At 33.3% G+C, this 25,409-nt stretch overlaps 3 protein-coding genes across 3 annotated transcripts; 2 read left to right on the top strand and 1 right to left on the bottom strand.

Moving 5' to 3' along the window:
• The first annotated feature begins 845 nt into the window (after nucleotides 1–845).
• Nucleotides 846–8,358, top strand: LOC142621118 (protein REVEILLE 6). Its single transcript, XM_075794428.1, has 8 exons — nucleotides 846–1,176; nucleotides 4,046–4,103; nucleotides 5,034–5,157; nucleotides 5,242–5,418; nucleotides 5,549–5,653; nucleotides 6,461–6,570; nucleotides 6,851–6,910; nucleotides 7,804–8,358. Exons 1-8 carry the CDS (start codon nucleotides 929–931, stop codon nucleotides 7,900–7,902), a joined length of 981 nt encoding a protein of 326 aa, XP_075650543.1. The 5' UTR covers nucleotides 846–928; the 3' UTR covers nucleotides 7,903–8,358.
• Nucleotides 8,359–9,537: 1,179 nt separating this feature from the next.
• LOC142620168 (uncharacterized) lies at nucleotides 9,538–14,160 on the bottom strand. Its single transcript, XM_075793581.1, has 9 exons — nucleotides 14,087–14,160; nucleotides 13,580–13,678; nucleotides 13,413–13,462; nucleotides 12,309–12,502; nucleotides 12,025–12,133; nucleotides 11,591–11,901; nucleotides 10,668–10,979; nucleotides 9,680–10,061; nucleotides 9,538–9,572 (listed from the first exon to the last, which is right to left on the bottom strand). Exons 1-9 carry the CDS (start codon nucleotides 14,158–14,160, stop codon nucleotides 9,538–9,540), a joined length of 1,566 nt encoding a protein of 521 aa, XP_075649696.1.
• A 2,988-nt stretch (nucleotides 14,161–17,148) lies between these two features.
• LOC142620000 (small ribosomal subunit protein eS10z) lies at nucleotides 17,149–20,297 on the top strand. Its single transcript, XM_075793432.1, has 5 exons — nucleotides 17,149–17,288; nucleotides 17,378–17,426; nucleotides 17,958–18,237; nucleotides 18,369–18,501; nucleotides 20,058–20,297. Exons 1-5 carry the CDS (start codon nucleotides 17,286–17,288, stop codon nucleotides 20,133–20,135), a joined length of 543 nt encoding a protein of 180 aa, XP_075649547.1. The 5' UTR covers nucleotides 17,149–17,285; the 3' UTR covers nucleotides 20,136–20,297.
• Nucleotides 20,298–25,409: the final 5,112 nt, after the last annotated feature.

The following is a 25,409-nucleotide window of genomic DNA, read 5'->3' on the forward strand; positions in this document are numbered from 1 at the left end:
AATTATTACTATAAGAGTGATTTGAATTTTTTTTAATAATAATTTGATAATTATTATTCAAATGTCCCATACATCTAGATTGGAAACACTCATCGCGAGTTATTTTTACTAATAAAATTATCTCTTATTAGTTATTATATCTCATAAATTACTTAGTCATAGGAAAAGACATGATTTATTCCTAATTCTATGACACAATAAAATTTTAAAAAGTATAAAAGTTATTTTTCAAGTTTTTTGTAAAATTGTTCAATTAGGAATATTTAAATTTTAATAATTTAATAAACCTTCTTTTAGAAGAATAATTTAATAAACCTGTATAATAAAAATAACAGAAAGTTTATTTACAAATAGTAATAAGTCAACAAGGAGTTAATCAAATACTTTTTTGTGATGCATTTAACAAAGCACTCTTGACTCTTGAGCAACTTCAATTAATATTAAAATCAATGCGTTGTCTCAAAGACGGCTTTGAGTATATTGATAATATTTTTTTCCAATTAAGGAGTATTATAAATATATAATCAAAGAAAAAGAAATACTTGACTATGTATCAACTTTAAAAACTTAAACTTTCTCAAAAAAAAAAAAAAATTTAAAAACTTAAAATACTCTACTAAAAATTATAATTAAAAAAATGAAAAACCAATAAAAGATCGTTATGAAAGAAACAATGACTTTAGATGCATCAAATTCATTCAATAATAATAACCTTCATGCTTTCACTTGCTGAGTTGGCAAAACATCATTGGTTACAAATCGCCAAATACCAAAACCCAAATGTACTCGATAACAACCCCAAACCCATAGCCATAAATAAACAATAAAATCCTCTGTAAATAGCTGCATTTCTATTTCTTTTGTTCGCTCAGACGGTTCAGAGACACAAACCCAAAACCCCTTTCTTACAAAAAAAAAATCAAATCTTATGGTATCCAAAAACCCGAACCCGACTGAGAGCTTTTACTTGGATCCGAACGGAATGGCTTTACCCGGACTCGGACCCTTCGCTACGACCACCGCCACTAATGCTACAACAACCTCCACAACGGCGGCGTCGACTACGAGTTCGGCGGAGGATCTGAGTAAGAAGATCCGAAAACCCTACACTATGACCAAGTCCAGAGAGAGCTGGACCGAGCCAGAGCACGATAAGTTCCTCGAAGCACTTCAACTGTAAGTTCTAGCTCGTTCTTTTTCTTCAATTCAAATGCAATTTTTTTTTTTTTTGGGTTTCAAAATCAGAGTCAATTACAGTGTGTAAAAGAGCGGAGTGGAAGGGAAATGGTGAATTAGTTGGTTGAGTTACTGGTTTTTAGGTTATGTTTGGTTGCCGTGAAAGTGTTGGGAAGAAAATTGAGATTCGACATTTCGGAGTAGTTAGCTAGGGAATTTAGGGTTTCTAGCTCTTTATTTATTTATTTATTTATTTATATTCAATGCCTTTTTGTTTCAAAATCGGAGTCAGATAGGGAAATGCTGAATTGATTGGTTGAGTTAAATGGTTTTTAGGTTATGTTTGGTTGCCGAGAAGGTGTTGGGAAGAAAATTGAGATTTGACATTTCGGAGTGGTTAGCTAGGGAATTTAGGGTTTCTAGCTCTCTTTTTTTCTTCAATGCCTTTTTTGTTTTGAAATCGGAGTCAATTACAGTGTGTGTATGTGAGAGAGTTTATGAAGGAATGGAGTGGAAGGGACATGATGAATTGATTGGTTGAATTAATGATTTTTAGGTCATGTTTGGTTGCCGAGAAAGTGTTGGGAAGAAAATTGAGATTCGAAATTACGGAGTGGTTAGCTAGGGAAGTCAGGGTTTCTAGCTCTTTATTTTTTTTCTTCAATGCCTTTTTGTTTCGAAATTGGAGTCAATTACTGTGTGTGCATATGTGTGAGAGTTTATGAAGGAATGGAGTGCAAGGGAAATGATGAATTGATTGGTTGAGTTAATGGTTTTTAGGTCATGTTTGGTTGCTGAGAAAGTGTTGGGAAGAAAATTGAGATTCGAAATTACGGAGTGGTTAGCTAGGGAATTCAGGGTTTCTAGCTCTTTATTTTTTTCTTCAATGCCTTTTTGTTTCGAAATTGGAGTCAATTACTGTGTGCGTGCGTATGTGTGAGAGTTTATGAAGGAATGGAGTGGAAGGGAAATGATGAATTGATCGGTTGAGTTAATGGTTTTTAGGTTATGTTTGATTGCCAAGAAAGTGATGGAAAAGAAAAATGAGATGCGAAATTTTGGACTGGCTAGTTAGGCCCTAGCTCATTCTTTTTCTTCAATGCCTTTTTGTTTTGAAATTGGAGTCAATTACAGCATGTGTATGTGTGGGAGTTTGTAAAGGAACGGAGTGGAAGGGAAATGGTGAATTAATGATTTTTAGGTTATGTTTGGTTGCCGAGAAAGTGTGGGAAAAGAAAAATGAGATTCAAAATTTCAGAGTGGTCAGTTAGGGAATTCAGGGTTTCTAACTCATTCTTTTTCTTCAATGCCTGAAGTTTTTCAAAATCTAAGTCAATTACAGTGTGTGTGAGCATTTATGAATGAGCGGAACGGAAGGGAAATGATGAATTAATTGGGTGAGTATAAATGAAAGAAAAATGAGCTTTGAAAGTTCGGTATGGTTAGTAATTCATGGTTTTGAGTGTAAAAGAGCTGTAGGATGTGTGTTTGGTTGCCAAGAGAATGTGTGGAAAGAGAATGATTGGGATTTGTAAGGAATTCGGGGTTTTTGAGATGGCTTTAGTGGAAGAGAATTTTACTTTGTGTGCAGTTGACTGGTAACAAAATGAGTCAATGTTTTGCCCTGAAATTTGATATCTTTTTCTCTTTAATAATTCAATAGTTGGGGAGAGGGGATTTGAACCCTAAACACCTTTGTTGGAAACACTAAGAGGTGCCAATTGAGTTATAAGGCACTTGGCATACATTTTTTATGTTTATTTTTTAATTTTGTATTGTATTTTGTTTTTAAGACGTGGAACCTCAACAAGGCAAGGTCCTTTGGACCCACCTTGGGTGGTAAACCACAGATACTTGACCCCACTTGGCATTTGTATTTAGATTCGTGAAAGCTAAATCTTTACCATGAAATGGACACTCTTCATTTCAAAGTAAATAGAGAGGATCCTAATCATATGGCAGACGGAGTATTTATGTGACAAGTTTTTTGATAATTCGATAGTAAAAGAAGAAATATGAAAATGTAGTGCCACAAGCCTTGTAGCTCAACTTGTACTTCTTTTTGTTTCAAACGGAGACGTATAGGGTTCAAATCCCCCATTTTCTATCAAATGATCAATAAACAAACATGAAACTGTGGTGATTTCTTTAAGAAATTGTTTATCTTTAGATGGCCTGTTTCAAGAATTAGAAGGTACATTAACCCAATTTATATCTTTAAGCACAAGAAGACAATGAGAAACAAAAATAATATAATAGTTGTCACCGTTTCATCCCCAACATTATTAAAAAGGAAAAAATATTTATCAAAAACTCTAGATAAAAAGTGAGAAAGCTTGTGAGGGGAAGATATAGTTGGATTTCCAGAAGAAAAATAAGATGGATAAGATTGAATCGGTCTTAAGTGAAATGGCACTCTCTCTCTCAAATTAGTTTATTGGTTTCAGGTTTTTGATAATTCTGCTAATCGTGGTAACTAGGTTGGTACTTGGTATTATTAAAGTAGAAATAATTTTATGATTCCCTGTTAATCAGTGGCAAAATGATTTATAGTTGATGTGTGGAAAAGGCAAGAAGTGATGAATTTGAGCTTCAGCATATTTGATTTGCTTAATTGGTTTAAGTTCTTCAATACTTCCATTGTAATGCACTGCAGTGAATAGGTTATATGACCCTTGTATTATGTTTCAAATTTGAGCATATTTCAAGAATTATAATACTTTGGGTTCTTTCTTAAGTCAGCTGAGAGGAGGTGTGCTTAAAACTTAGTTTACTTGCCTAGGTTTTTGTTTTTATTTTTAATTGTATGCTTTTATTCCTAATTTCTGAATTATTCCCTGATATTGTTATGTTCCTAAATTGTATTCAGCTTTGACCGTGACTGGAAAAAGATTGAAGCATTTATTGGGTCTAAGACAGTTATACAGGTAATCTCAAATGCAGAATTCCCATTTTGTATGCAAATTGTTCATACCATTGTATTTTCATGCTTTATGTGTGTTCTTATCTAGATCTGGATTATTCATTTACTCAGTAATCCAGGCTAATTTCTCTCACTTTTCATTAATTTTTTTTAGTAATTATTATCATGTTTTTTGAGTCAAGAAGATGAAGGGGTAAGGAGGTCTTCACTTCTGCTCATGTGTAATTCTGAACCTCTCTTTTCTACTTCTGTTTTTCTATAATAACATCTCATTGTTGAAAATCATTTGTCAAGGGTAAAATTTTCTCCATCTGTTATTGATTTTCCATCATGGTTCTCTCTCTCTCTCTCTCTTTCTTACACACACACACACACACACACACACACACTGACACATGCACACACTTTGTAGTGTCCACTGTCTCATAGGTTTTCTGTTTGTGAATATGATTGTATGATGCTTGTACACTTCCATTGAGCTGGCACTGGGAATAATAGAATTAGAGTTGAATAATTGTTTTGGCCTAAATTATTTGCTTAGGAATTTGAAGCATGCTTAAGCTTCCTTCTCTTACTGCTGTCAATTTACATTATAGTGAATAATATATTATATGAAGTTCATGGAGAATTTATGATTTTCCTTTGGCTGGCGAAAGACAACACAATTTCCAAAATCTTGTTTGACTTTAATAACTGCAGTTGTAATTTTATCTCTTAAGAAATATCATAGTAATTGAATTGAATACATTTTTTTATGTTTAGCTTTTTGAATGTTATTTCCTGTGATGTTCTTTAGGAATTCATTATAATGTGTCAAAAGTTGCCGAGGCAACAAATGTTTCTTTGACTTACCTGATGCAGTTATTGTAATTTCTTTACATTTAATTCATTTATTAATGAATGCAAATACCCACACAAACGGCACCTTTTGAAGATACGGAGCCATGCACAGAAATACTTTCTGAAGGTTCAGAAGAGTGGGACAAGTGAACATTTACCTCCACCTCGGCCAAAAAGGAAAGCTGCTCATCCATACCCTCAGAAGGCTTCAAAAAATGGTCAGCACAGTTCATTTCTAGTATGATTATTGTTATAACACAAACTTAGTGCAATCCCTGACTCATGTATGCCATATTTGTCAGTTCCAGTACTCTCACAACTGCCAGGGTCTTTTCAAACATCATCTGGTTTGCTTGAATCTGGGTATGTCTTAAGTCCCGATTCCCCTTCAATGCTTAGGAGTCCTATTACTAGTGCTGGTGTGTCTCCCTGGACAAAGAGCACTGTGCAGACAGTTAATGTATCACATGGGACACAAGGTTTGTTTCTTACAAATTTGGATTTCTCTAAAATCAACCTGATCTCTAGTCTATGAATGGATGGTCATCAAATCTTTCACAAAATTTTCATTTAAGTGGTACGTGTTTCCATGTAATGTTTACTTTACAGGGCCAACAGTGGCAAATAACAGTTGCAGTAGCACTGAAAGCACTCCAAGAGCACAAGCCATTGTTGAATCAACTGATAAAGGGAATCATAATCATCCATTGAGAGGTGAGCACTTTAATTCCATGTAGCTGTATTCTTTCTTTGTAGAAAAGTTCTGTTACCTAAGTGGTTTCAATAGTTTAACTGTGGTTTTGATTCTCTTCATCTTAGAGGTGAAATAAGTTCATGGAAAATTATGGAAGTGTATTTATATTATAAGATCAGCTAGAGAGTGTGATCATGGGTTCAAAACCTGTTGCGTGCTGCCTAACTTACCATCAGAAAGGGGTGAAAAATATTTTTATGAATGCTGGAAATTCTAAATTTCCAAAATGCGAACGTGGCTATTTTCCTGATTATCTATACTGAACACTTCAATGTGTTTGCAAATATGACATCGGTGTCTATGTTTTGGGCTTACCAACCACTGGTAGGTCTATGTGCCTATATCCTACAAATCAAAATGATGTTAAATTCCATACTTGCCAGACAATGTTTATAGTATCATCACTTGTTTACAATCAAAAATTAATATCTATTTTATGAAAAAAAGGTAGCTTGCAGCACTTCATTCTTTCTATGTATTAAAGTTGAAGAACCAGTTGTCATTGTGATGAATACTGGATTTATTGGAAATAAAGTGCTAAAAGTTGTGTGTGTGGCCAACTATGAAACTTAGACTTGTTTTCTTTAAGTTGAATGTTGTATCCACAGCCACTGGTCTTATTCTCTTTGTATGTATATTAGTATGGGGTTACTTTAGGTGTGTGCCTGTCATTTAATGACGATGATTACTTATAAAAATGATGGGTTTCGTGTATGAAAGGCAGGTTTTTATGTAAACATACTCTAATGCCCTTTTGTTTGATGCAGTTCTGCCTGATTTTTCTCAAGTATACCGCTTCATTGGGAGTGTCTTTGATCCAAATGCTGCTGGTCATCTGCAGAAGCTAAAAAAGATGGACCCTATAGATGTTGAAACGGTATGTAAACATATATCATGTTGATCAATAGTTACATACAATGTCATTTCTTGGTTATGAAAGATGCTGCTTAATTTACTTCTGGCACTTCTATTGTAAGTGCGTGCGTGTTGCAATTTAACTGCACTGAGTGTGCTTTGCTTTGAGATCAAGAAATGCTTTTCCCTTGACCTATGTGTGCTTTTAACAACACTGCTAAATCATACAATTCTATAAATAAAGTTATGCTTTGAAAATGACATGTATTAATTATTTATTCATATCCTTGGTTCTTCTCCAGGTGATACTGTTAATGAGAAACCTCTCCATTAATCTGTCCAGCCCTGATTTTGAGGAACATGTAAGTGCCCAATTCACTGAGCTACTAGTTTTATATAGTTGGAAATGTTTGAACAATCTGCATGATGTACCAACACTGGTAAAATACCCTTTGTTATATGACTTGAGCAGGGGTCTTAGTCCCACTTTGGCTAGCAGCCCAAAGTTTAATTCTAGCTGTGTATGAAACTGTAACATTTGAGGCTAGCGGCTTGCTTATGATCAATTATTCTTTGGGTTTGTCAATTTGCTGGTTACTTTTATGCTTGAGACAACATGCTTTAGGCATGGGTTCGAGTTCCCTCATTAGCAGTTCTTAAATTTCGAAATTAATATTTTCCTATAAAAAAAAAGTTTGATATATAAGTTAATGATTTTTTTTTTTTAAGGTTTTTGCATGAATGAGTTAAAAACTGACAAATCATGGTATAATAGAAGTCATCTGACTCTGTATTCAGCTAGCCTGCATGAGAGTAAACCTTTCTTTGAAATTTTAGACTTTGCTACATTAATTATATTGCATGATATGTATAATGGTCCAGTAAAATGACTTCAGTATCCACTGCAAAACAATTGCATTCCGATTTATTATGCTGGAATAACAAAATTATAGACAAAAGAATGTAAGGATAGATTAGAATACCTGATTACAATATGCAGGCTTATTAAACAAATTTGATTCTAATTTTTAGGTTCTATGACATAAGGACAGATAGGAAAAACTTTTACTATCACTTATGCATTTAGCAAATATTGGATTTTAGAATGTGGTTAATGAAAGGATTTACTGTGTATATAGTTTAGAGTTCAAGGAAAGGTACTTACTAAAAAACCGATTTTAAAGTAAAAATGTGCCAAAGTCGAAGAAAACTGATTCCTGGACTTTTCTAACGATTATCTTTTGTTGTTATGCAGAGAAGGTTGCTTTCATCCTATGAGATTGATACAGACACAACTAATTATGGTAATGCAGAAAAAGCCTTGTACAAAGATCAACCCGAGACTGTTGCTTAGCTTGGCTAAAAAAATGAGATAAAGAGTTTTGTTCTTACCTTGTTGGCTGTGCTTACTTTTCATTAGTTTTGGCACAACCAATATCGAAATTGCCAGGGGAAAGAGCAACAACCAGACAAGCTCCCAAGTTCATAATTTTCAATAAGTCCTACTTCACTGGTGTGTGACTAGTAATGTCTATAGTGAGGCCATTGGCTACATCGTTTAATAATATTATTTACTATTATCGTGTCATGTATATATATCTCTAAAGGAGAAAAAAAGGTATACATAACATAGTGCGGGAATGTATAGGTATTGATCTTGTTTTCTGAAGGTTATTTCTGTACAGTGTTGTTTATTGTTGTAATCAAAGTTTTGACTTGATTAATGCACCGATACCGTGCTATATCTTAGTGCATGCCAGTGTAATCCGCTTTTTGAAAGGTAGTTATTCATAATTTTCCCTGTTTAAAATCTTGATAGTTTATTACCGTTGCAATGCATATATGTCTTATGGACACCAGAAAGTCTGCATTCATACTGCATTCATGCTTGTCATCAGCATTTAAACGTTAAACCGGACATAGCCATATTAGTTATTAAACAGGTCGATTTGGATTTTTTTTTTTTTTTTTTTTTTTTTGAGAAACAGAATTTATCAGGATTCAACACAAACAAATCTCTATTGTAGCCAATTAATCTGAATATTATAACTAAAAATGTGTGGGAGGTCTCTGTATATAGCAGAAGTCGTAGAAACGGACCCGATAGAATTCTCAACAAATGAAATATCACATATAACCAAAATGCTAAAATTAAAGATGAAAATATCAGTCGTTCCTTAACTATTGAACTATATTCCTTTCTTCCTTGTATAGCCCCCAGCTTTTTACGATATGCTAATAACAAAAGTTAGCCTTTCGGCACTATGCGTCTATTACTACCTACATCACTAATAAACCCTGTTGATTGTTTATCCACAAAGTAGTTGAGAACCATGGAGACAATACGTAAAGCACTGTGAGTATGGTCTATTGTCTATACCAAGATCCCAAGTTAACCCGTGTGCCAAAGATACCTGGACCAGGGCCACTTCCAGTAAACAATTGCATCTGTCTTGCCCTCAGTTCCTCCTCAAGAAGAGCATCACACCTCCTGTGATTATTATCTCTACCAAGACGAGGATCTAAATACACAATGGAAAAACAGAAACAGTACAGAGAACTCATTATTATTTTAATTTAATTCTGAATGACTTTAACCTGAACATGTATAAGTAAGATACCTATATGGTAATGATTTGGCATTCCAAGGCCTCCAAAGTTTTGTTGCTGATAGGTTGGACAAAGATCTGGCATTGGGTTCAGGTCCTGACCATAAAAAGCCATTTGATTGATGGGAAAATGAGGTGTTACTCCTGTTAGAAGTCCATTTAATAGGTGAGGAGGAAGTTTGCCTGGGATGGACTGCTGCAACAGCAAATGATTAACAGGTCTTGGCTCACCATAAGGGTGCTGGAAAAGAAATGGAAGCATATTTGTAGAGCCAAAATGGTGAGGTGGATGGTTGCAAGGATAGGACTCTGACTCCTTGGAATTCCTCCTAGAATTTAGATGAGTTTGAGCATCTGGAGAATGGAAAGATGGCCTTCCCCTATAAGGCGGAGTGTGATGAAACTCTGAGTAGGACTGTTGTGCATGCAAAGTGTGCTTAGAGGTCTCCAAGTCCGTTAAACCATTAGATTTGCAGTGGACATTAGGACCGTCCAAATGCAGTTGAGAAGAATTTTCCTCACCGAGGGTGACATTTATATCAGATAGCTTCTCAGCATTATGAACTGGGGAACTTGAGCCAAACAAATCAGCTTTGTCTAAATTATCAGACAAAAACCTGAAGTCATCAACTGTAATCAGACTGTCCTCATCAGGCAATAACCAGGAGTAGTCAAAGGTCATCAAACTCTCTTCATCAGGCAAAGAAATTTCAATGGTTGAATCAGATTTTTCATTGAAGTCAATGATAGGATTAGGTTTCAACCCCTGTTTAGTTTGGACTGTTGATCCAGTTTCAGCCAAAATATCATCAGAGACCAGTGCAACTTCTTCAACCATTCGATGAGCAAATTCAGAAGAACATATTACGGGGCTTTTGATTTGATCAGATCTGACATTAAAGTGCTGGCAAATAAAAAAAAAATGGTCAATGTCAGACTAGTTATATAGATCACCCTTCAAAAACTCTAAAATAGTCGATGCTAGAAATTCATTTTTCAGGAAAAGAAATAATGTTAAAGTTGGAATTTTAAGAAGGCTGTATTCTAAGATGACTAACAACTTCAATGATCAGCTTCTTCTCCTCTTGGAGCCAAGGGGAGGGGGTATAAACTATAAAAGCAATGTAGACAAGTATGACAAGAAGTTAATGCTTTTTTTAATGCAAGAAGTATTGAAATATGTATCATGTTTATTTGTTATGTTTCTATTCTCGTTTTTATGCTTTTACTCTCTAATATAATGTTTCCATGTCAAATATTAAAAATATTAGCCCCTAGAATTATGCCTTTTTGAGTTGAGTTGCCAACCCAATTTATGCCTCTACCTTTCCCCTTTATATTTGAACCATGACCATAAGAATTAACACCCAAGTTCTAGAGCACTACCTACATGAGCAATAATTCACAGATCAGAAATATTGACTATACTTAACACATTCACATGAATTAGGATTCGAAATGAAATATCCCGGTAGAGATGGCATGGAATAATTTATTGAATTAACATTACCTCGACAAAATTGGAGAATTCATTGTTGTTTATTGTGGAAGCACTGCTGGAAAGATTTTCAAGGATTGGCGTTGACTGATCCTGACAAGGAATACCCAAAGAATTGTCTCTGGCGTCATCTTCAGCATAGAGTTCTATGAACTCATTCCCTTTGCTTTGATTGAAACGACAACTGGTGCGTTTAGTGTCATGCAACTGATTGCTGGGACCACTATGCTTCTCTGATTGTCTTTCCTCTGGACCATCACAAGCCATGTTGGCTACAGGGTTACTTTTGCCACATGTAATGCCCTCCCCAACCTTGTCACCAACCTGCATACGTAACAGACTTATTAAAGTGCAGATAGGAAAGAATCAACATGTCTATGAAATTTGGGGTGTTATTGAAAATACTACCAGAAATTTTGAGGAAAAGAAAATAGATTTAGAGCATAAATTGTGAAGATCAGTTGACTTTGGGGTGTCATTGCAAAGCTGGGGGTGATTTTAAGGAAAATATGCTAGAAATAGAGTATCATTGTTACAAATCATTTGTGACTTTATGGCGCTAAAATATAATTTCTTCCCAATATTATAAGTTGAAATTTTATACTACCAATCAGATAACAAGAATTTAATCAGTGAGAGGAATGAATTTATAGTGTAGGCAAACTATAAGATGTATTGTACCCACAATCAAGCTCTACTCATGTACAAGTGTTTGTGAGAAAAGCAAAAAACTCATCAAAGAAGGGAAACAAAAGGACAAGTACACTCTTAAGTGAACTGAGAGACAGACATAAATAAAAATTAGAGGTAATATTCAAGTGAAATGCCTTCGTGTGGACTCAACTGTCAGATACAAGGATTGAGAAGTAAAGAAAAGAGATGCAAATACAGTAATTCTCTATGCATTAATTTCAACAAGCATGCTAACTACTCACCTCTGCTACAGAAGAATCAGTTAAAGATTTTCTTCCAAGGCTCTCCTCAATGAATCTGCTTGTAAAACCTGGAGGTGAGGTTGGTATGAATGCACAAGATTCTATGGGAGAACTATTGATAGAATCGTTGTTTGAAGACGCAGATGCCACATATTGCTCTGATTCATTGCATTTGTCCACCATCCTCATTTCACTTACAGAATTCTGCAGCAGTGCTACCATACCTAAATTTTCTTTATGCTTGTTTGAGATTTTATTTTGCTTTTCTTGAATTCCTTTTTGCTGTTCATTCCTCATCAACTCAAAAGACGCTGAGTAGGGGAAATAATAATGCTAGGATTAGGAGACTTGCTAATTAAAAAACTTTGGTCTGCCAAACTATTAAAGCAAGAATGCACTACCAACACAACCAATATAAGACCAACTAATTTTACCTCTTCTCCTTCCTTCCTCCTCTGTCATCTCCTGACTTGAACACTCAGAAGAACTAAATGTTTTGTCATTATATGAGTCAATACTCTGTCTTCCTGAATGACGTACTGCCTGAAAAAACAGCCGGATTATATTATTGAAAAAAAAAAAAAAAACTTTTTTATCTTAGGACCAATAATGAGTAATGAGAATTATTAGATTATTGCTAAGATTCATAGACTTCATATGAAGATGTCGAGTGTTCACTGCATTGGTACCAACTGAAGATGTGAAGTATTAAACAGACCTGATATGGGCGTGGAGGCCTATATGGTTGATCACTCTTATGGAGCAGATGATAACCTTTGTCTCGAAATCCTAGAGTAGAAACCCCAACTAGACATTCAGATACTCTTGGAGAAGCACAATGTCCCAGAATTCCTTCATGTACAGGATATTTCCATGAAGATTGAGATAGGTTGTCATGATACATTTCCCAATCTGCATTACAAAATGAATGATTTAACAAGCCACAGAATCCTTCTTGACTTAACACTACAGTTTGGTAGAGACCTAAATTACCTAGTAAATTTGAACAACTTAATTACAATTGATATTTTTTTCCAGTTACAGAATTATGCTCATGATTAAGTATGGATATTATCATATCTATACTTCCCAAAACAAAATGAGGAGCTTTACTCATTCTTACCACTCCTGCCAAAACTGGAAATGACAACCCTCCATTTCAACAAAGTAACAAGTGAAATATGACATAGGTTGTGCAGCCTGCACAGTTTTCATCCCAAATTCTTATGTCAAGGCAGCAGAATAGGGCTGACAAAGCCTAGATCCCTAAACTAAGATCCCACTGCCATATGCTAACGATTAATATAAGCAATTCAATTAAGCAACACTACAACTACTAGGAATCATCTTAAAAATCCTTTCTTACCTCTTGCTTTAACTATTTATACTTTTAGCACTCTCTCCTCACCAATGCAGACTTGGATCTCTACTGCACATGACCAAACCAATTTTATTGCTAAATTGATAACCATCCATTATTGTTGCCACTTTTTCACCATTGTAATCTCACTAACTTTGTCAACTTAATCTGTAATTCCTATCCGGTTATTATAAGAATCCCATTAAATTTTAAACACAAAAAGGTTCAAGTAGAAGTTATTTCACCCTAGTCTAGATATCCCTAATATATTTTTAAAAGGAACGTTCAAATGCAATAAACTCAAAAATAACTTGGATAATCAAATTTATTCAGAGTCATATATCAATTGAAGATACCTCTCAAATTTCACAAGATACATAAATAAATGACAAAAAGTTGAACTGAACAAATTGAATTTGCAGGTCAATTATAATATAAGTGAATTCTAAACTATGCACCTACCTGTGTTATGCCTAGACTGAGAAGACCAAATGGGTGCATCATCAAATTCACTGTTTTGCCAACAAAACTAACATTAAACACAATCCAATCAACAGTGCACTAGTAATAAACATAACCATTAAGACATACAACAATTAACATAACTCACAAGGTATTGAGTTTCTTACCATAAAATCGATTGGTCGAACCCACACGGTAACTTCTTGCATGCATCCAAATCGGCTAAAGAGATCAGAAAATCTCTTGTATATGACACTTTTGACTGTCTGAATAATCAAAACAAAGCTCAATCACTATCTAAACCAAATAGAAATAATTGCACACATTGGTTGTTAAAAGAATTTTGAGTCCTAAATTAAATAACATTCCTCATTGACAAATTAAAACCCTATCACTCTAAATTTATGGATTCATACATAGCTGAGAAAAAATGGAAAACTCAAACATTTTATTTCCTCCTCTTTTCCTTCATTTTCTCGGTAACCAAACAGGACACCATAACCACACAAAAAAAAAAAAAAAAAAAAGTCATGGATTATATTAAAATATATTTAGCACATTAATTGTAATAACATATTATATTACATAAAATCGAACATGGATTATATTACATTGTAATATATTATAGTATTTTACATAAAAAGCGAATATGTAAAAATACAATAAAATATTACTTGTGAAGCTCTTTGACAGTCCCATCCAACTGACACTGTGCCATGGAACTTCGATTTTCACTTCCTGAGCTCATTTTCTCAGGAAAATTTCCAATTTCTGAATCAAAATGATTTTCCTTTACAAAAATCTTAAATCTCCGGTTCTCAAAAACCTCAGTTCTGTAACTAAAAAATGCTACGTATTCTCAGTGTGTATATCCAAGAAAAACGCTTAAGATCAAGACCTTTGCAGTTTGCACTAGAATTTACAGAGTCTCTATAGCTATATATAATAGTCAGAGTTGGTCTGTACTGTTTCTACAAGAAAAGGCACAATGAGGACCAAAACTCTTGTCACCTATACAACTACTCAGGAGGACTCTTTAACGTTTTTCTATGAATATTTTCTCGGGAAAGTTGGCGAGAAAAGAAAAGTGTCTAGGGCTCTGGATTTTGTTTGGAAGTATAGAAAGTGTGAGAGATTTTTTTTTTTTTTTTTTGTCTGAGGAATAAGGTGGTGAAATGAAATGAAATGAGAACGTTGCAGGACTTAATGATTGTTTTGTAGTAAGGGAAAATGCTAAAGTCACCGCTATTTTACAAATTATTGACCCATAGTTAGTGGTTATTGATAAGTAAAATGTGATATTAATGGGTGTTAGTAATTATTGGTAAATAAAATGTGATGTTAATGGTTTGACAACTGGTAAGAATTTGCCACGTTAACAATTTGTAAAAAATTTATAAAATAATATGTGACCGTAGCATTTTTCAATATAAACAGCTACACCAATCAAAAACATACATGAAATAAGTGTGTAGGATAATGTGATCTAAAATATTTGTTTTGGGAAATTTTGTAAGTAGTCCCTAAATTTTAGATTGTGTGTAAATTTGGTCCCCTAAGATTTCAAATGTGATAATGTGTCAAAATTATTATTGTGTAGTTGATGAAAAATAACAATAATGTTAAAATAGTCACATAAGTTAGAACATGTCCCTAAATTAATAATAAAATAAAATAAACTATTTGGATTTAGCTATTTGATCTTCATTACAAAGTAAACTCTTTGTCTACAATAGTATCATCCTCTGCTCTTCACCTTCTTTTTAGAAGTAGTAAAATTTTTGTGTCACATTTTTTAATCTTTCCCTCCAAATTCGTATCCCCAAAACCAGCCCCCAACCACTGCCCTTCATTTCAATCCAATTAGCTAATTTTGAAAGAGGTTATTAGCTGGTCTTGTTATTAAGAGTTTAAAATTAAAACCTGTTTGGTTCCCAAGAAAGCAAAGGAAGAGAAAAGTAAAGGAAAAAGAAAATTCTCAATCTTTAGTTACTGATAATGAAGCTCAAAATTATCTAAATCAAAATATTTTATTTTAAAATTAATGTCATGTGGCAGCTTATATAGCATAAAATATTATATTTTAATATCAGCATTAATCACGTCAAAATTTTCTATCCATCACTTAATGATATAGACCATTTTTGACATAATACAAAAAAATTATAGACTAAACTGACATATTTGATTCTCAAAAAAAAAAAAAAACTGATATATTTAAAACATTTGGGCATAAATTGACACACCATAAACATTGGAGATCAAATATATAATTTACCCATACTTGTTATTCACCAATCACAATCAAGTTGTGAAAAATAATGTCATCCTAATATTATTGCAACTTGTTTGACAAGTAAAGCAAGTTGTTATTTTTTTTTTAAGCAGAAAAAAAAAAAGGATACAGTTACTGATTTCCTGTGTGAGAGACTATTTTGATTATTTTAGTCAATAACTTCTGTATAATATATATATATATATATATATATAATAACATATATCTAATAAGTATTAATGAATAGAGACTTAGTTAAAGAATGTGTACTCTAATATCTAATGAGAATTTGTTTAGAGAAAATCTAATTATTATTACATTAAGAATTTGGTCTCTATTTTATCATTTTATTTTACCACTTAACATTGATATTCTCTTTTTTTATTATTATTATTATTATTATTATTATTATGACTCTTTGTACTTGATTTATTTATTTTTAACTTTACCCTTTATAGGTTTTGAACCTTAAGACATTGATAAAATATGAAATATTTTATTTTATTTTTATAAATGAAGTTTGACATATAAAAATTGAAAGACATATTTTTAGATGGAAGGGGTGGGGAATTGAATAACAATCAAATCCCCCTTTTCCCTTAGAGTGCAGCGACTAGTCTCTAGAATATTAATAAACATTTTGTTTAGGGAACGTCAAACTTAATTTAATCAAGATTTGATTAGAGCTAAATTGTTTTATTTAAAATGACCGCTTCTAATTTATCTACACTGATATGGTTTAGTATCTTTTTGAAACATCTTAAAGTATGAAGATAATTCTAAAACAAAAGTGCAAGGAGGTTGAGAACCATATATATAATTGAATCTAAAAAAAAAAAAAGTTCAAACAAATTACATGGTAGATTATTGTTTCAATAATATTTATTTTAGTAAATAAAACTTATCTCATATGATTTATTCAACATTAAACAATTATTTATTTTTAGAAAGGGCAATGGTGAGCGAAAGGGAGGGTGGTGTTCCAATTTTGTGGTACTCTATATTTGTAGTTGGAAGTATTGAAGCAAAATTATGACACAAGGATTACATTATCATTTGATTATTACTTGAAACCGTTCACAATCACACTCAACCTTTTTAGTTTTCCTTATAATCATGTGGTAAGTTAGTGGCATAGAAGAATCAACATACTACAAAAGATACAATCATTTTCACATTTAATTTTACAATTTGTTGACCTGTGTAATTATAAGTTGTTCATAAAAAGTAGTGAGTCGTATAAGCCATTATTGGGCGAAAATTGACAGCTATTCACAATTCGCACAAGTCATGAAATTGGGCATGCGATTGAGCCGTGCCTCTTGAATTATTCCAGAAGAAATTCAAATTCTGATATTGGGTTGAACTAATCAAGAACTGGGCCGGGCTATCCAACCTTAACAATAGAAAAATGGGCTCCTGAACCCAAATAAAAATTGGGTTACTGGGTAAATCCGGCCCACTGAACCCATAAGATATAAACCACCATTTTTACTAGGGCATTTTCTCTAGGGTTTTCAGCGCTCGAGCTCCTCTATATCTCTGTCGCTGCTGCTCCGTCAATAACTGAGAGCTCGTATTTTCTTCGCTTCGCAACCATGGTCTCTCTCTCTTTCTGAATCTGTATATGTGTTTGTGTGTGTATTTAGGCGTGTCAATATACTAATGTTTCGTTTTGTTCAATTTTCAGATTATTTCAGAGAAGAATCGCAGAGAGATCTGCAAGTACCTCTTCCAAGGTGTCTATCTCTATTCAATTTTAGTTTATTGTTTTATTGTTCGGTTTTTGTGAATTGGGTCACTTAGGAAACTGAGGAAAATGAAAGATTAATGAATAATTTAGAAAATTTTGACTTCTGTGATTAACTTTGTTTTTGTTTATTGAAATACTAAATAGAAAAACCAAAAGCCTCAATTCAATTTTTTAAGCAAGAAACTGTGGTGGGTTATTGTTCTAATTTTGATGTAGATATTTAGTTTTGATTTTTAATGTGAAAAATAGAGAGCCATTGAAGTCAGTGATTATTAATTTTCATTTTTGTCATCATTTTTTTAAGGAAGCATCAGAGAGAATAAGAATTAATAATGTTACATATTTGGATTTGGTTTGGTTGGGGGGGTTTGTTTAAGTTCTTTGCTTTATTGGTATCAAATTACAAAAACTTTGTATTTCTAATGGGCTTTCTGGTTTTGCTTTTTTTTTTTTCCTATTGATTGAGTTGTGTGAATCTGCTTTTGCATATTTTGATACATTTTTTTTATTACTGCAGAGGGAGTCTGCTATGCAAAGAAGGATTACAATCTAGCAAAACACCCAGAGATTGATGTCCCAAATCTGCAGGCAATTAAGCTCATGCAAAGCTTTAAATCCAAGGGTTATGTGCGTGAGACTTTTGCTTGGATGCACTATTACTGGTACCTCACCAATGATGGAATTGAGCATTTGAGGACTTACCTCAATCTTCCATCTGAAATCGTGCCTGCCACCTTGAAGAAATCCGCCAAACCTCCTGGCAGACCGTTTGGTGGCCCACAGGGTGACCGTCCACGGTAATATAAGATATCTTGTATATTTGGTTTCCTGGATTATGTTATTAAGGTCCTTTTACTTTTGTTTGTATGTTGATATGTTCATACATATAACTATTGTGTTTAATATTTTCAATTGTTTGAATTTCTAGTGGCCCACCTCGCTTTGAAGGAGGTTCAAGGTTTGGAGATCGTGATGGGTATCGTGGAGGTCCTCGTGGTCCTCCAGGTGAATTTGGTGGTGAGAAGGGAGGAGCTCCACCGGATTTCCAGCCCTCTTACAGGGTAATTATACTTTTTAATGGACTTTAGTTTGTTTAAATTGTTATTGTGAATTATACTATGCTTGAATTACATAATTAGATAATGGCTCCCCTTAAAGTTGTAACTGCTCTAGTCAAGAATATAAAAAACAGTTTTCAATTGTTTTATGTGCTTTGTAATCTTTCTGCTTCTGATTTTCCAAATGAACTTAATGTTTTGTTCATGTTAAATTTTATATACTTAATTTCAAGGCCTTGAATGGGCAGTGTTTACTAAGCAATCTTCTCCACTTCACGGATTGGACTTTTTAGAAATTTGTGCAAATATTTATTCAGGTTTTCTTTTGACACTTCCTTCAAATACTTCCCATGTACTAGGTTGGCAACCCTTTTTACTCTTTTTTTGAATTACAAATATTTATCCGGAAAAAATATAATAACTTACCAACGTTTTGAGTTAGTTTAATGAAACCACACTCCTTAGAATAAACTGTTTGGCATCAAGAACTTACAGTAAAGGGCATGATATTACACTCTTATTTAAAAATTACTGCTTCTGAATTCCTAAATTTTCAATGCTAGCAATGCAGGTCTTTTACATTTTAGATGATCAGAAGAACTCTTTCCATGTTAGATGCGTCCATGTTATCATTAAAACTATATGCTATTATGATAATTTATTTTTTCAGATTCTTTTAGGTTTCTAGCTAGTTGGGATCTATTGAGTTGAGCTGAGCTGTAGTTGTGATGTGAAATTTTTATGGATTGCATTTAATTTCATGCAGTCTCTTTTGTATTCTCAAAAATATTGCTAGTTATTGAGTGATATTGATTGTTGAGGATCCACAGCCAACCCTAAAATAGGGATTAAGATCCCCTGCCATTGCATCATCCAATCTCCTCCCATTTTTTTAGATGTAACACACGTGGCATCTTAAAATTCAAATAAATGCCATGTGTCTTGCGTCTGGTTGAAACTGGAGGGAATTGGAGGATTAAGCTATTTATTATCAACTATATAATATTTTACCCTTGAGCTCTATCTCTCACCTCCTCCTTTTGTAAGAGGAAGGTGGTGAGGGTGGGGTTGTGGGTTCAAGATACATCAGGCGCATGCATACCAGTAAAAGAGCAATGCAGGTGCATCCTGATGTTCCAATTGCTGCGTGTTAAATCACACAATTTTCAGGCAGTTCTATCATAATTATACATATCAACTAGTGGTTGAAAATTTTGTATTTTATCATTGTACAAAGTTGCTGTGAAATTGTTTTGTTGATTAACATGTATGGTTTATGATATTGAGCTACATTTTTATTTTACAATATTAATGTACGCTCAAATACAGACACTTGGGCATTTTTTTCTTGCATAATTTTTGGCACACGCGCATAGCTGGTAGGTATTAGAGCCCAAAGTGTAAACCTTTGAGTTGTTGCAATGTGAGTTCTAGACTCTAGAGAATGGTGCTTGTTTGGGTTCAAGTGTATTGTGTGTTTAGCATGTTAAGAACTGCTCCTACCTTTATTAATCATTTCTGTTTATATTAATTATTTTACTTGCTCTTTGATATTTCAGGGCCCTGGTGGAAGGCCTGGCTTTGGTCGTGGTGGTGGTGGTAGCTTCGGTGCACCACCTAGCTCTAGTTTTGCTTGAAAAGATGATTTTTCTTCAAAGTTTTTGGTTCTCTAAACTAGAATTTAAGAACCGTTCTAGTGTAGTTGCCAAATTTGAGTAGTGTATTTTGATTTTGCAGTATGATGTTGGGATTATGATGAAGATCTATATAAGTTGAGTTCAATTACTAGCATTTTCTAATTTGGTTGCTGCGCAAATGTCCTTCAACATTTCTGTTAGTACACGTGAAAGAAAAATATATCTATGATTTGCATTTTATTTCATCGTTTAGGGTTGAAACCTGAAGCATTACAAATTTGTCTTCTCCTTAAGCTTCCAAGGGGATGCTGCATTTACAGTCCATATGGGCATAGAGATTAGAGAGTGACTTCTTGCATATTAGAAGGTTGCCATATTGTACTTGTAGCTTAATGTGAGTTTGGATTGTGTTCCAAACTCATCACGTTTGGCGTTTGCATTCAGCAGCTCAGTCTCTTGCACTGTTTATGGGACACAGAAAAACACAAATTATTCATCATTTAAAATTGTTCATGGGACCCATGGGCACTATTCATTACTTAAAAATTATTCTATTACAATGTTGTCAACAATAAGATTTTAGTTTTCAGCAATAAGTAGTATTCAAATATATTCTTAACAACCACTGGAGTTAGTTTAAAACTATGAAACTTTGCTTGCTTCAGATGAAAAAGTAGAAGTATAAAAAATAGTAAGAGAATAGAAAAAGTAGAAGTACAAAAAATAGTAAGAGAATAGAAAAGTAGAAAGATAAAAGGAAAAAAAAAAATTAATTTTCTTTATTTGTGATTTTTGGAATAATGGAAATTTTTTTTGTTTGGATGAATAGAGATTTTTTTTTTTTTTTAGAGGTTTAAAGCTATGGCGTTCGCTTTTAAGAGCGTTTACAGTAAAACATCTAAAGTATTTAACTTTTAATAACTTAAAATATTACTTTATCTATTTTAATTACTTGTTTTATAATACACCCTACAATAAAGTTTTTATTTTAACATTCAACACATTAAAATAATATAAATACCGTAATAAATTAATATATTCAATAGGGTAAACTCTCATTACAATCCACCCAAAACAACCATCACCGGTACTACAACCTCTGTAAATCAGAATCCCCACCACCGGCCACAACCACTACAATGGCAACCACAACTCACCACAGGAAACACACACCCAAAAAAAAAACCCACAGACCTAGGCTCCCAGCTTCACCTTTGGCCTTCCTCTTCCAAATCACAAAACCCATCCACCTTCCTCTTTCACGACCATCACAAGATTTCAGCCACCACCAAATCCGACCCCTGAAATCAGATCCAAACGCCAACAACCCCTAAACCAACCAAAAATCTTCGATCTCAACAGTCGAAACCCACCAAACGCCAAAAGCCGATCTCAACAGCCATCGATCTCAAACACTGAAACCCAAACGCCGCTATTCACCGATCTCAACAGCCACCACACACCGTCACATTGATCTCAAACCCCACCGCATGCCCATGCCGCACACTGATTTCTTATCATTGTTGAGAGAGAGGTGAGAAAGGAAAGAGAGGTAGAGTTGTGTCTACGTGAGAGAGAGAGCTTCATGTGTGTAGGAATAAAATAATATTTTTTCTTATACCATCTGGCTACAATGGGCTGTTATCTTTAGCAGCACACTGTAGCAACGAAGAAAAAAATATACCAACCAAACAAATTAGCCCTCTTACTGTATGGTGTTTTTTCAATATTTGGTTTGCTAAAATGACTAAATAGTCATTTTAGCAACCTCACTGTGATTGCTCTAATGATAGCTTTTTATCATCAGTGTTTTAATGATAGTTTTTATTATCAGATCAAGGTATTAATAAGTTTTTGGTGTAGGTGAGCATTGAACCTCAAATCTCTACTTAACCATCAAAAACTTTACCAATTGAGTTAATTAGAACTCACAGTTGAATAGAGAAATGAAAAGATAAAAAATGAAATTTGTATAAATTTACTTATATTTTCTTATTAAAATAATGCTCAATTAAAAATAAATAAATAAAGGCAAACAACCAACCAAAAAAAAAATGCAATCACCCAAAGTTTATTTAAAAGGAAAAATTTATACCCAATAAAAAATAAGAAATAAATTAAAAACTTAAAAAGAAAAAACGTCCCAAAAAAAAAAGTATTGTATGGTACTATAATGTATCACGGATACACACATTATCGTATATAAAAAAGAAAAGAAAATATATATTTTTAAAATCAATGTCCTATTAAACCCAAAAGAAAAAAGAAAAAAAAAAAATAAACAAATAAACAAACGGTAGGCAAGCCACATTTACTGCCAGGTTGTGGTACCCCCCCCCCCCCCCCCCAAAAAAAGTAAAAAGAAATTGTGGGCAATTTTGTCTAAATAATTTTGCCCATTTTTCACTCCCATTTTCTCTTCAATTTGAAGAGATTGTGTTTTGGAGAAGGAAGCGAGAAAACTTTGGACTCATCAAAATCTCTCATTTTTTCCATCCTCAACCAAACAACTAAAAACATCATTTTCTCTCCAATTTTCTCCCCTTCATTTTCCATTCTCCCTAAAATTACTCAAACCAAATATATCCTAAGGGTTTGTTTGGTTGAGTGGATTTTATGGAGGAGAGAAAAAATGAGAGAAAATGGGGAGGTACAGAAACTTATTGAAATTTTTAATTTTTGGTTTGGGGGATTTTTGAAAGGAAAACTTGTGGGACTCGGGGATCTACCAAAATGTTTCTCTCCAAATTAGAGAGAGAATTGAAGAGAAAACCATAACAAAACTTCTGGACCAAAATGCCCTTAAGTGTCCCTGTGTACGGTACCATGTGCACAGTACTTTGCCGTTTTCTTTCTATTTTTGCCTTTGCTTTTTAGTTTGAACTTTTTTTTTTTGGGTCTTCTTTTTACTCATCTGTTCGGTTGGTTAGTTAATCCTACTTACCACTGTGTTTTCATTGGAAAATTACACTTTACCACCCTAAATTATGCACTAGATTACATTTTGCACCATAAATTATCCGACTGTACACTTTGCACTCTAAACTATCACACTTTGCACTCCAATGTTATTTTTGCTGTTATATTTAACAGAATCTTAGTGCATGTAACAATTATATGCTTCTTGCTTAGGTGGAACAAAGTTAAAAGACTAAAACACCCATCCTCAAAATCAATAAAAACAAAACCCAATTTTTTTCTTATTTTTCTCCCTCTCTTGTGCTTGTAGCCTCTTCCAAAAATCCAGATTTTTATAAACCCTAAATCCCCAATTCAAAAATTGCTTTGGCTCCACCACCGCTCCACCATCCATTTTTTTTCTTATTTCTCTCCCTCCCTCCAATATTTTTCCTTGAATTTTTGCATTCAATGATTGTAATTTTTGTTTTGGTTAATTGGTTTTGGTTTTTGTGTTCAGATTATTGGACGGTGTTGAAGGAGATCTGAGATTTGTGTAGGAATTCTTTGTTGGATCTGTTAGTTTTATGTTATGCGCAAAGATAGGCTGATAGTTTTGCTGGGAATTTTAATATCCAAAAAAGGATTTCTTAGAATTTCCCTGTGGATTCTTGAAGAAATTACCCATTAGTAATTACAGATAGTTTTGTACCATAATTCTCGAGAATTCTTTTTTTTTTTTCCTCTCTGTTCCTAATAGCTGAATCTGTTTGAATTATGCTCAAGTCTGTTTGAGTTGTGTTTTTTGTGTCAAATTTAGATCAAGTTGAGATGGAAAACTGTAATGGATAGTTGTAGTCTCAGCAATCTTCAATGACCACGACAAAAGAGGGTACTTTTTTAAGAAGGTTGAAAGTGCTAATTGTTTTTGTTTTAATTTATTAGTCCCATATATGGCTGAAAAAAATTGGGTTTTGTTTTAATTGATTTTGAGGAAGGGTATTTTAGTCTTTTAACTTTGTTCCACCTAAGCAAGAAGCATGTGATTGTCACATGCACCAAGACACCGGGGTGCAAAGTGTGATAATTTAGGGTGTAAAGTGTGCAATCGGATAGTTTAGGGTGCAAAGTGTAATCCAGTTCATAGTTTAGGATGGTAAAGTGTAATTTTCCCGTTTTCTTTTGTTTGTTTGTTTTCAAACTGGTGGTTTTTTTTTTGGTCAATGTGGCTTCTCTTATTTTAATCAATGTTGGAGTTTTTTATTTTTAATTGAATGGTGGCTTTCACCTTTATAATATAATATATAAAAAAATATAATGGAAAAGTATTTTTTTATTTAATGATTACAAAAAAAATTTATTTATTATATCATGTAATCTAGGCGTAGGAATAAATACAAACTACATTTTCTATTTTCTCATTTTTCTTTTCAAGCAAACATATGAGTTTTCTATCCCTCCACTTTTTCATCTTTCTAACGAAACGCTCTGAGAGAAAACTAAAATATTTTATATCCTCCAACTTTTCTATCTGCGCTCTATTTTTAATCCTTTTTAATCCTCTTATGGTTTTTAGGATCTCAATCTAGATCTTAAGAGTTTAAGATCCTATATCCCTAATTCATCTTGGATCATGTTTTGTGTGAGATTCCGATTTGGATGATCTAATTCCATAGCAAAACTAAAGATATTGCGCTATAAAAGAAAATTCAAAAATTTTGTAACCTTAACCTAATAAACAAAATCACAAAAGACAAAAGAGACTACTAAAGAGTAGAAGGCAATTGCAAGAAGTAAAGAAACCCAATGGTGACACCATTGTGAGAGAGACCATCATTGACGAAGGTGATTTTTTTTGTGTGGGTAATTCTGCTAACAATGACGAGAATGTTATTTGTAATGATCAACTGTACTTTGAGGAACCCATCTAAGATAACCAAAACTTTGGTCTTAATGACTAAGTGTGTTTGTGATGTTGTTTGAACCATTTTTATTTGTTTTGTGTTATTTATGTGAGACATTAGGTATTGACATTGTTATTTACGTTGAGTTGTTTATGTGAGACTGTAGGAGGAGAAATATTAGTTTGGCCAATTATAATAGGCCATGTCAAAATTTAGTGACAAATTCCAAATTTTTGTATCATTAAATTAATTAAATCAAATGATGACATGTGTCATCCAAGATGATATCACATTGGCAAATTAAAATTTATCACTTGTCATTTGGCCTACAAAATAAAGATAAATTTTGTATTCATAATTGATGGATAATTACCTTTATAAAAATAAATAAATAAAATAGAGATAATTAAATAACAATTAACAAATTATAGTAGGACTTTTTGTTGATTATTATCTTTATCAAAATAAAATA

The sequence above is a fragment of the Castanea sativa genome, chromosome 12 (genome assembly GCF_040712315.1).
Source record: "Castanea sativa cultivar Marrone di Chiusa Pesio chromosome 12, ASM4071231v1".
Lineage (NCBI taxonomy): Eukaryota > Viridiplantae > Streptophyta > Magnoliopsida > Fagales > Fagaceae > Castanea > Castanea sativa.

What these genes read in the sequence shown, in the direction of transcription:
- LOC142621118 (XM_075794428.1), top strand. Translation starts at nt 929, where the DNA reads ATGGTATCCAAAAACCCGAACCCGACTGAGAGCTTTTACTTGGATCCG. An exon ending in TTCCTCGAAGCACTTCAACT is followed by an intron (nt 1,177 to 4,045) that starts GTAAGTTCTAGC and finishes AATTGTATTCAG; the next exon opens with CTTTGACCGTGACTGGAAAA. An exon ending in ACCCTATAGATGTTGAAACG is followed by an intron (nt 6,571 to 6,850) that starts GTATGTAAACAT and finishes GTTCTTCTCCAG; the next exon opens with GTGATACTGTTAATGAGAAA.
- LOC142620168 (XM_075793581.1), bottom strand. Translation starts at nt 14,160, where the DNA reads ATGAGCTCAGGAAGTGAAAATCGAAGTTCCATGGCACAGTGTCAGTTG. An exon ending in GGAGGAAGGAAGGAGAAGAG is followed by an intron (nt 11,902 to 12,024) that starts GTAAAATTAGTT and finishes TCCCCTACTCAG; the next exon opens with CGTCTTTTGAGTTGATGAGG. An exon ending in TGATATAAATGTCACCCTCG is followed by an intron (nt 9,573 to 9,679) that starts GTGAGGAAAATT and finishes CATGCACAACAG; the next exon opens with TCCTACTCAGAGTTTCATCA.
- LOC142620000 (XM_075793432.1), top strand. An exon ending in CCACAGGGTGACCGTCCACG is followed by an intron (nt 18,238 to 18,368) that starts GTAATATAAGAT and finishes TTGAATTTCTAG; the next exon opens with TGGCCCACCTCGCTTTGAAG. An exon ending in ATTTCCAGCCCTCTTACAGG is followed by an intron (nt 18,502 to 20,057) that starts GTAATTATACTT and finishes TTGATATTTCAG; the next exon opens with GGCCCTGGTGGAAGGCCTGG.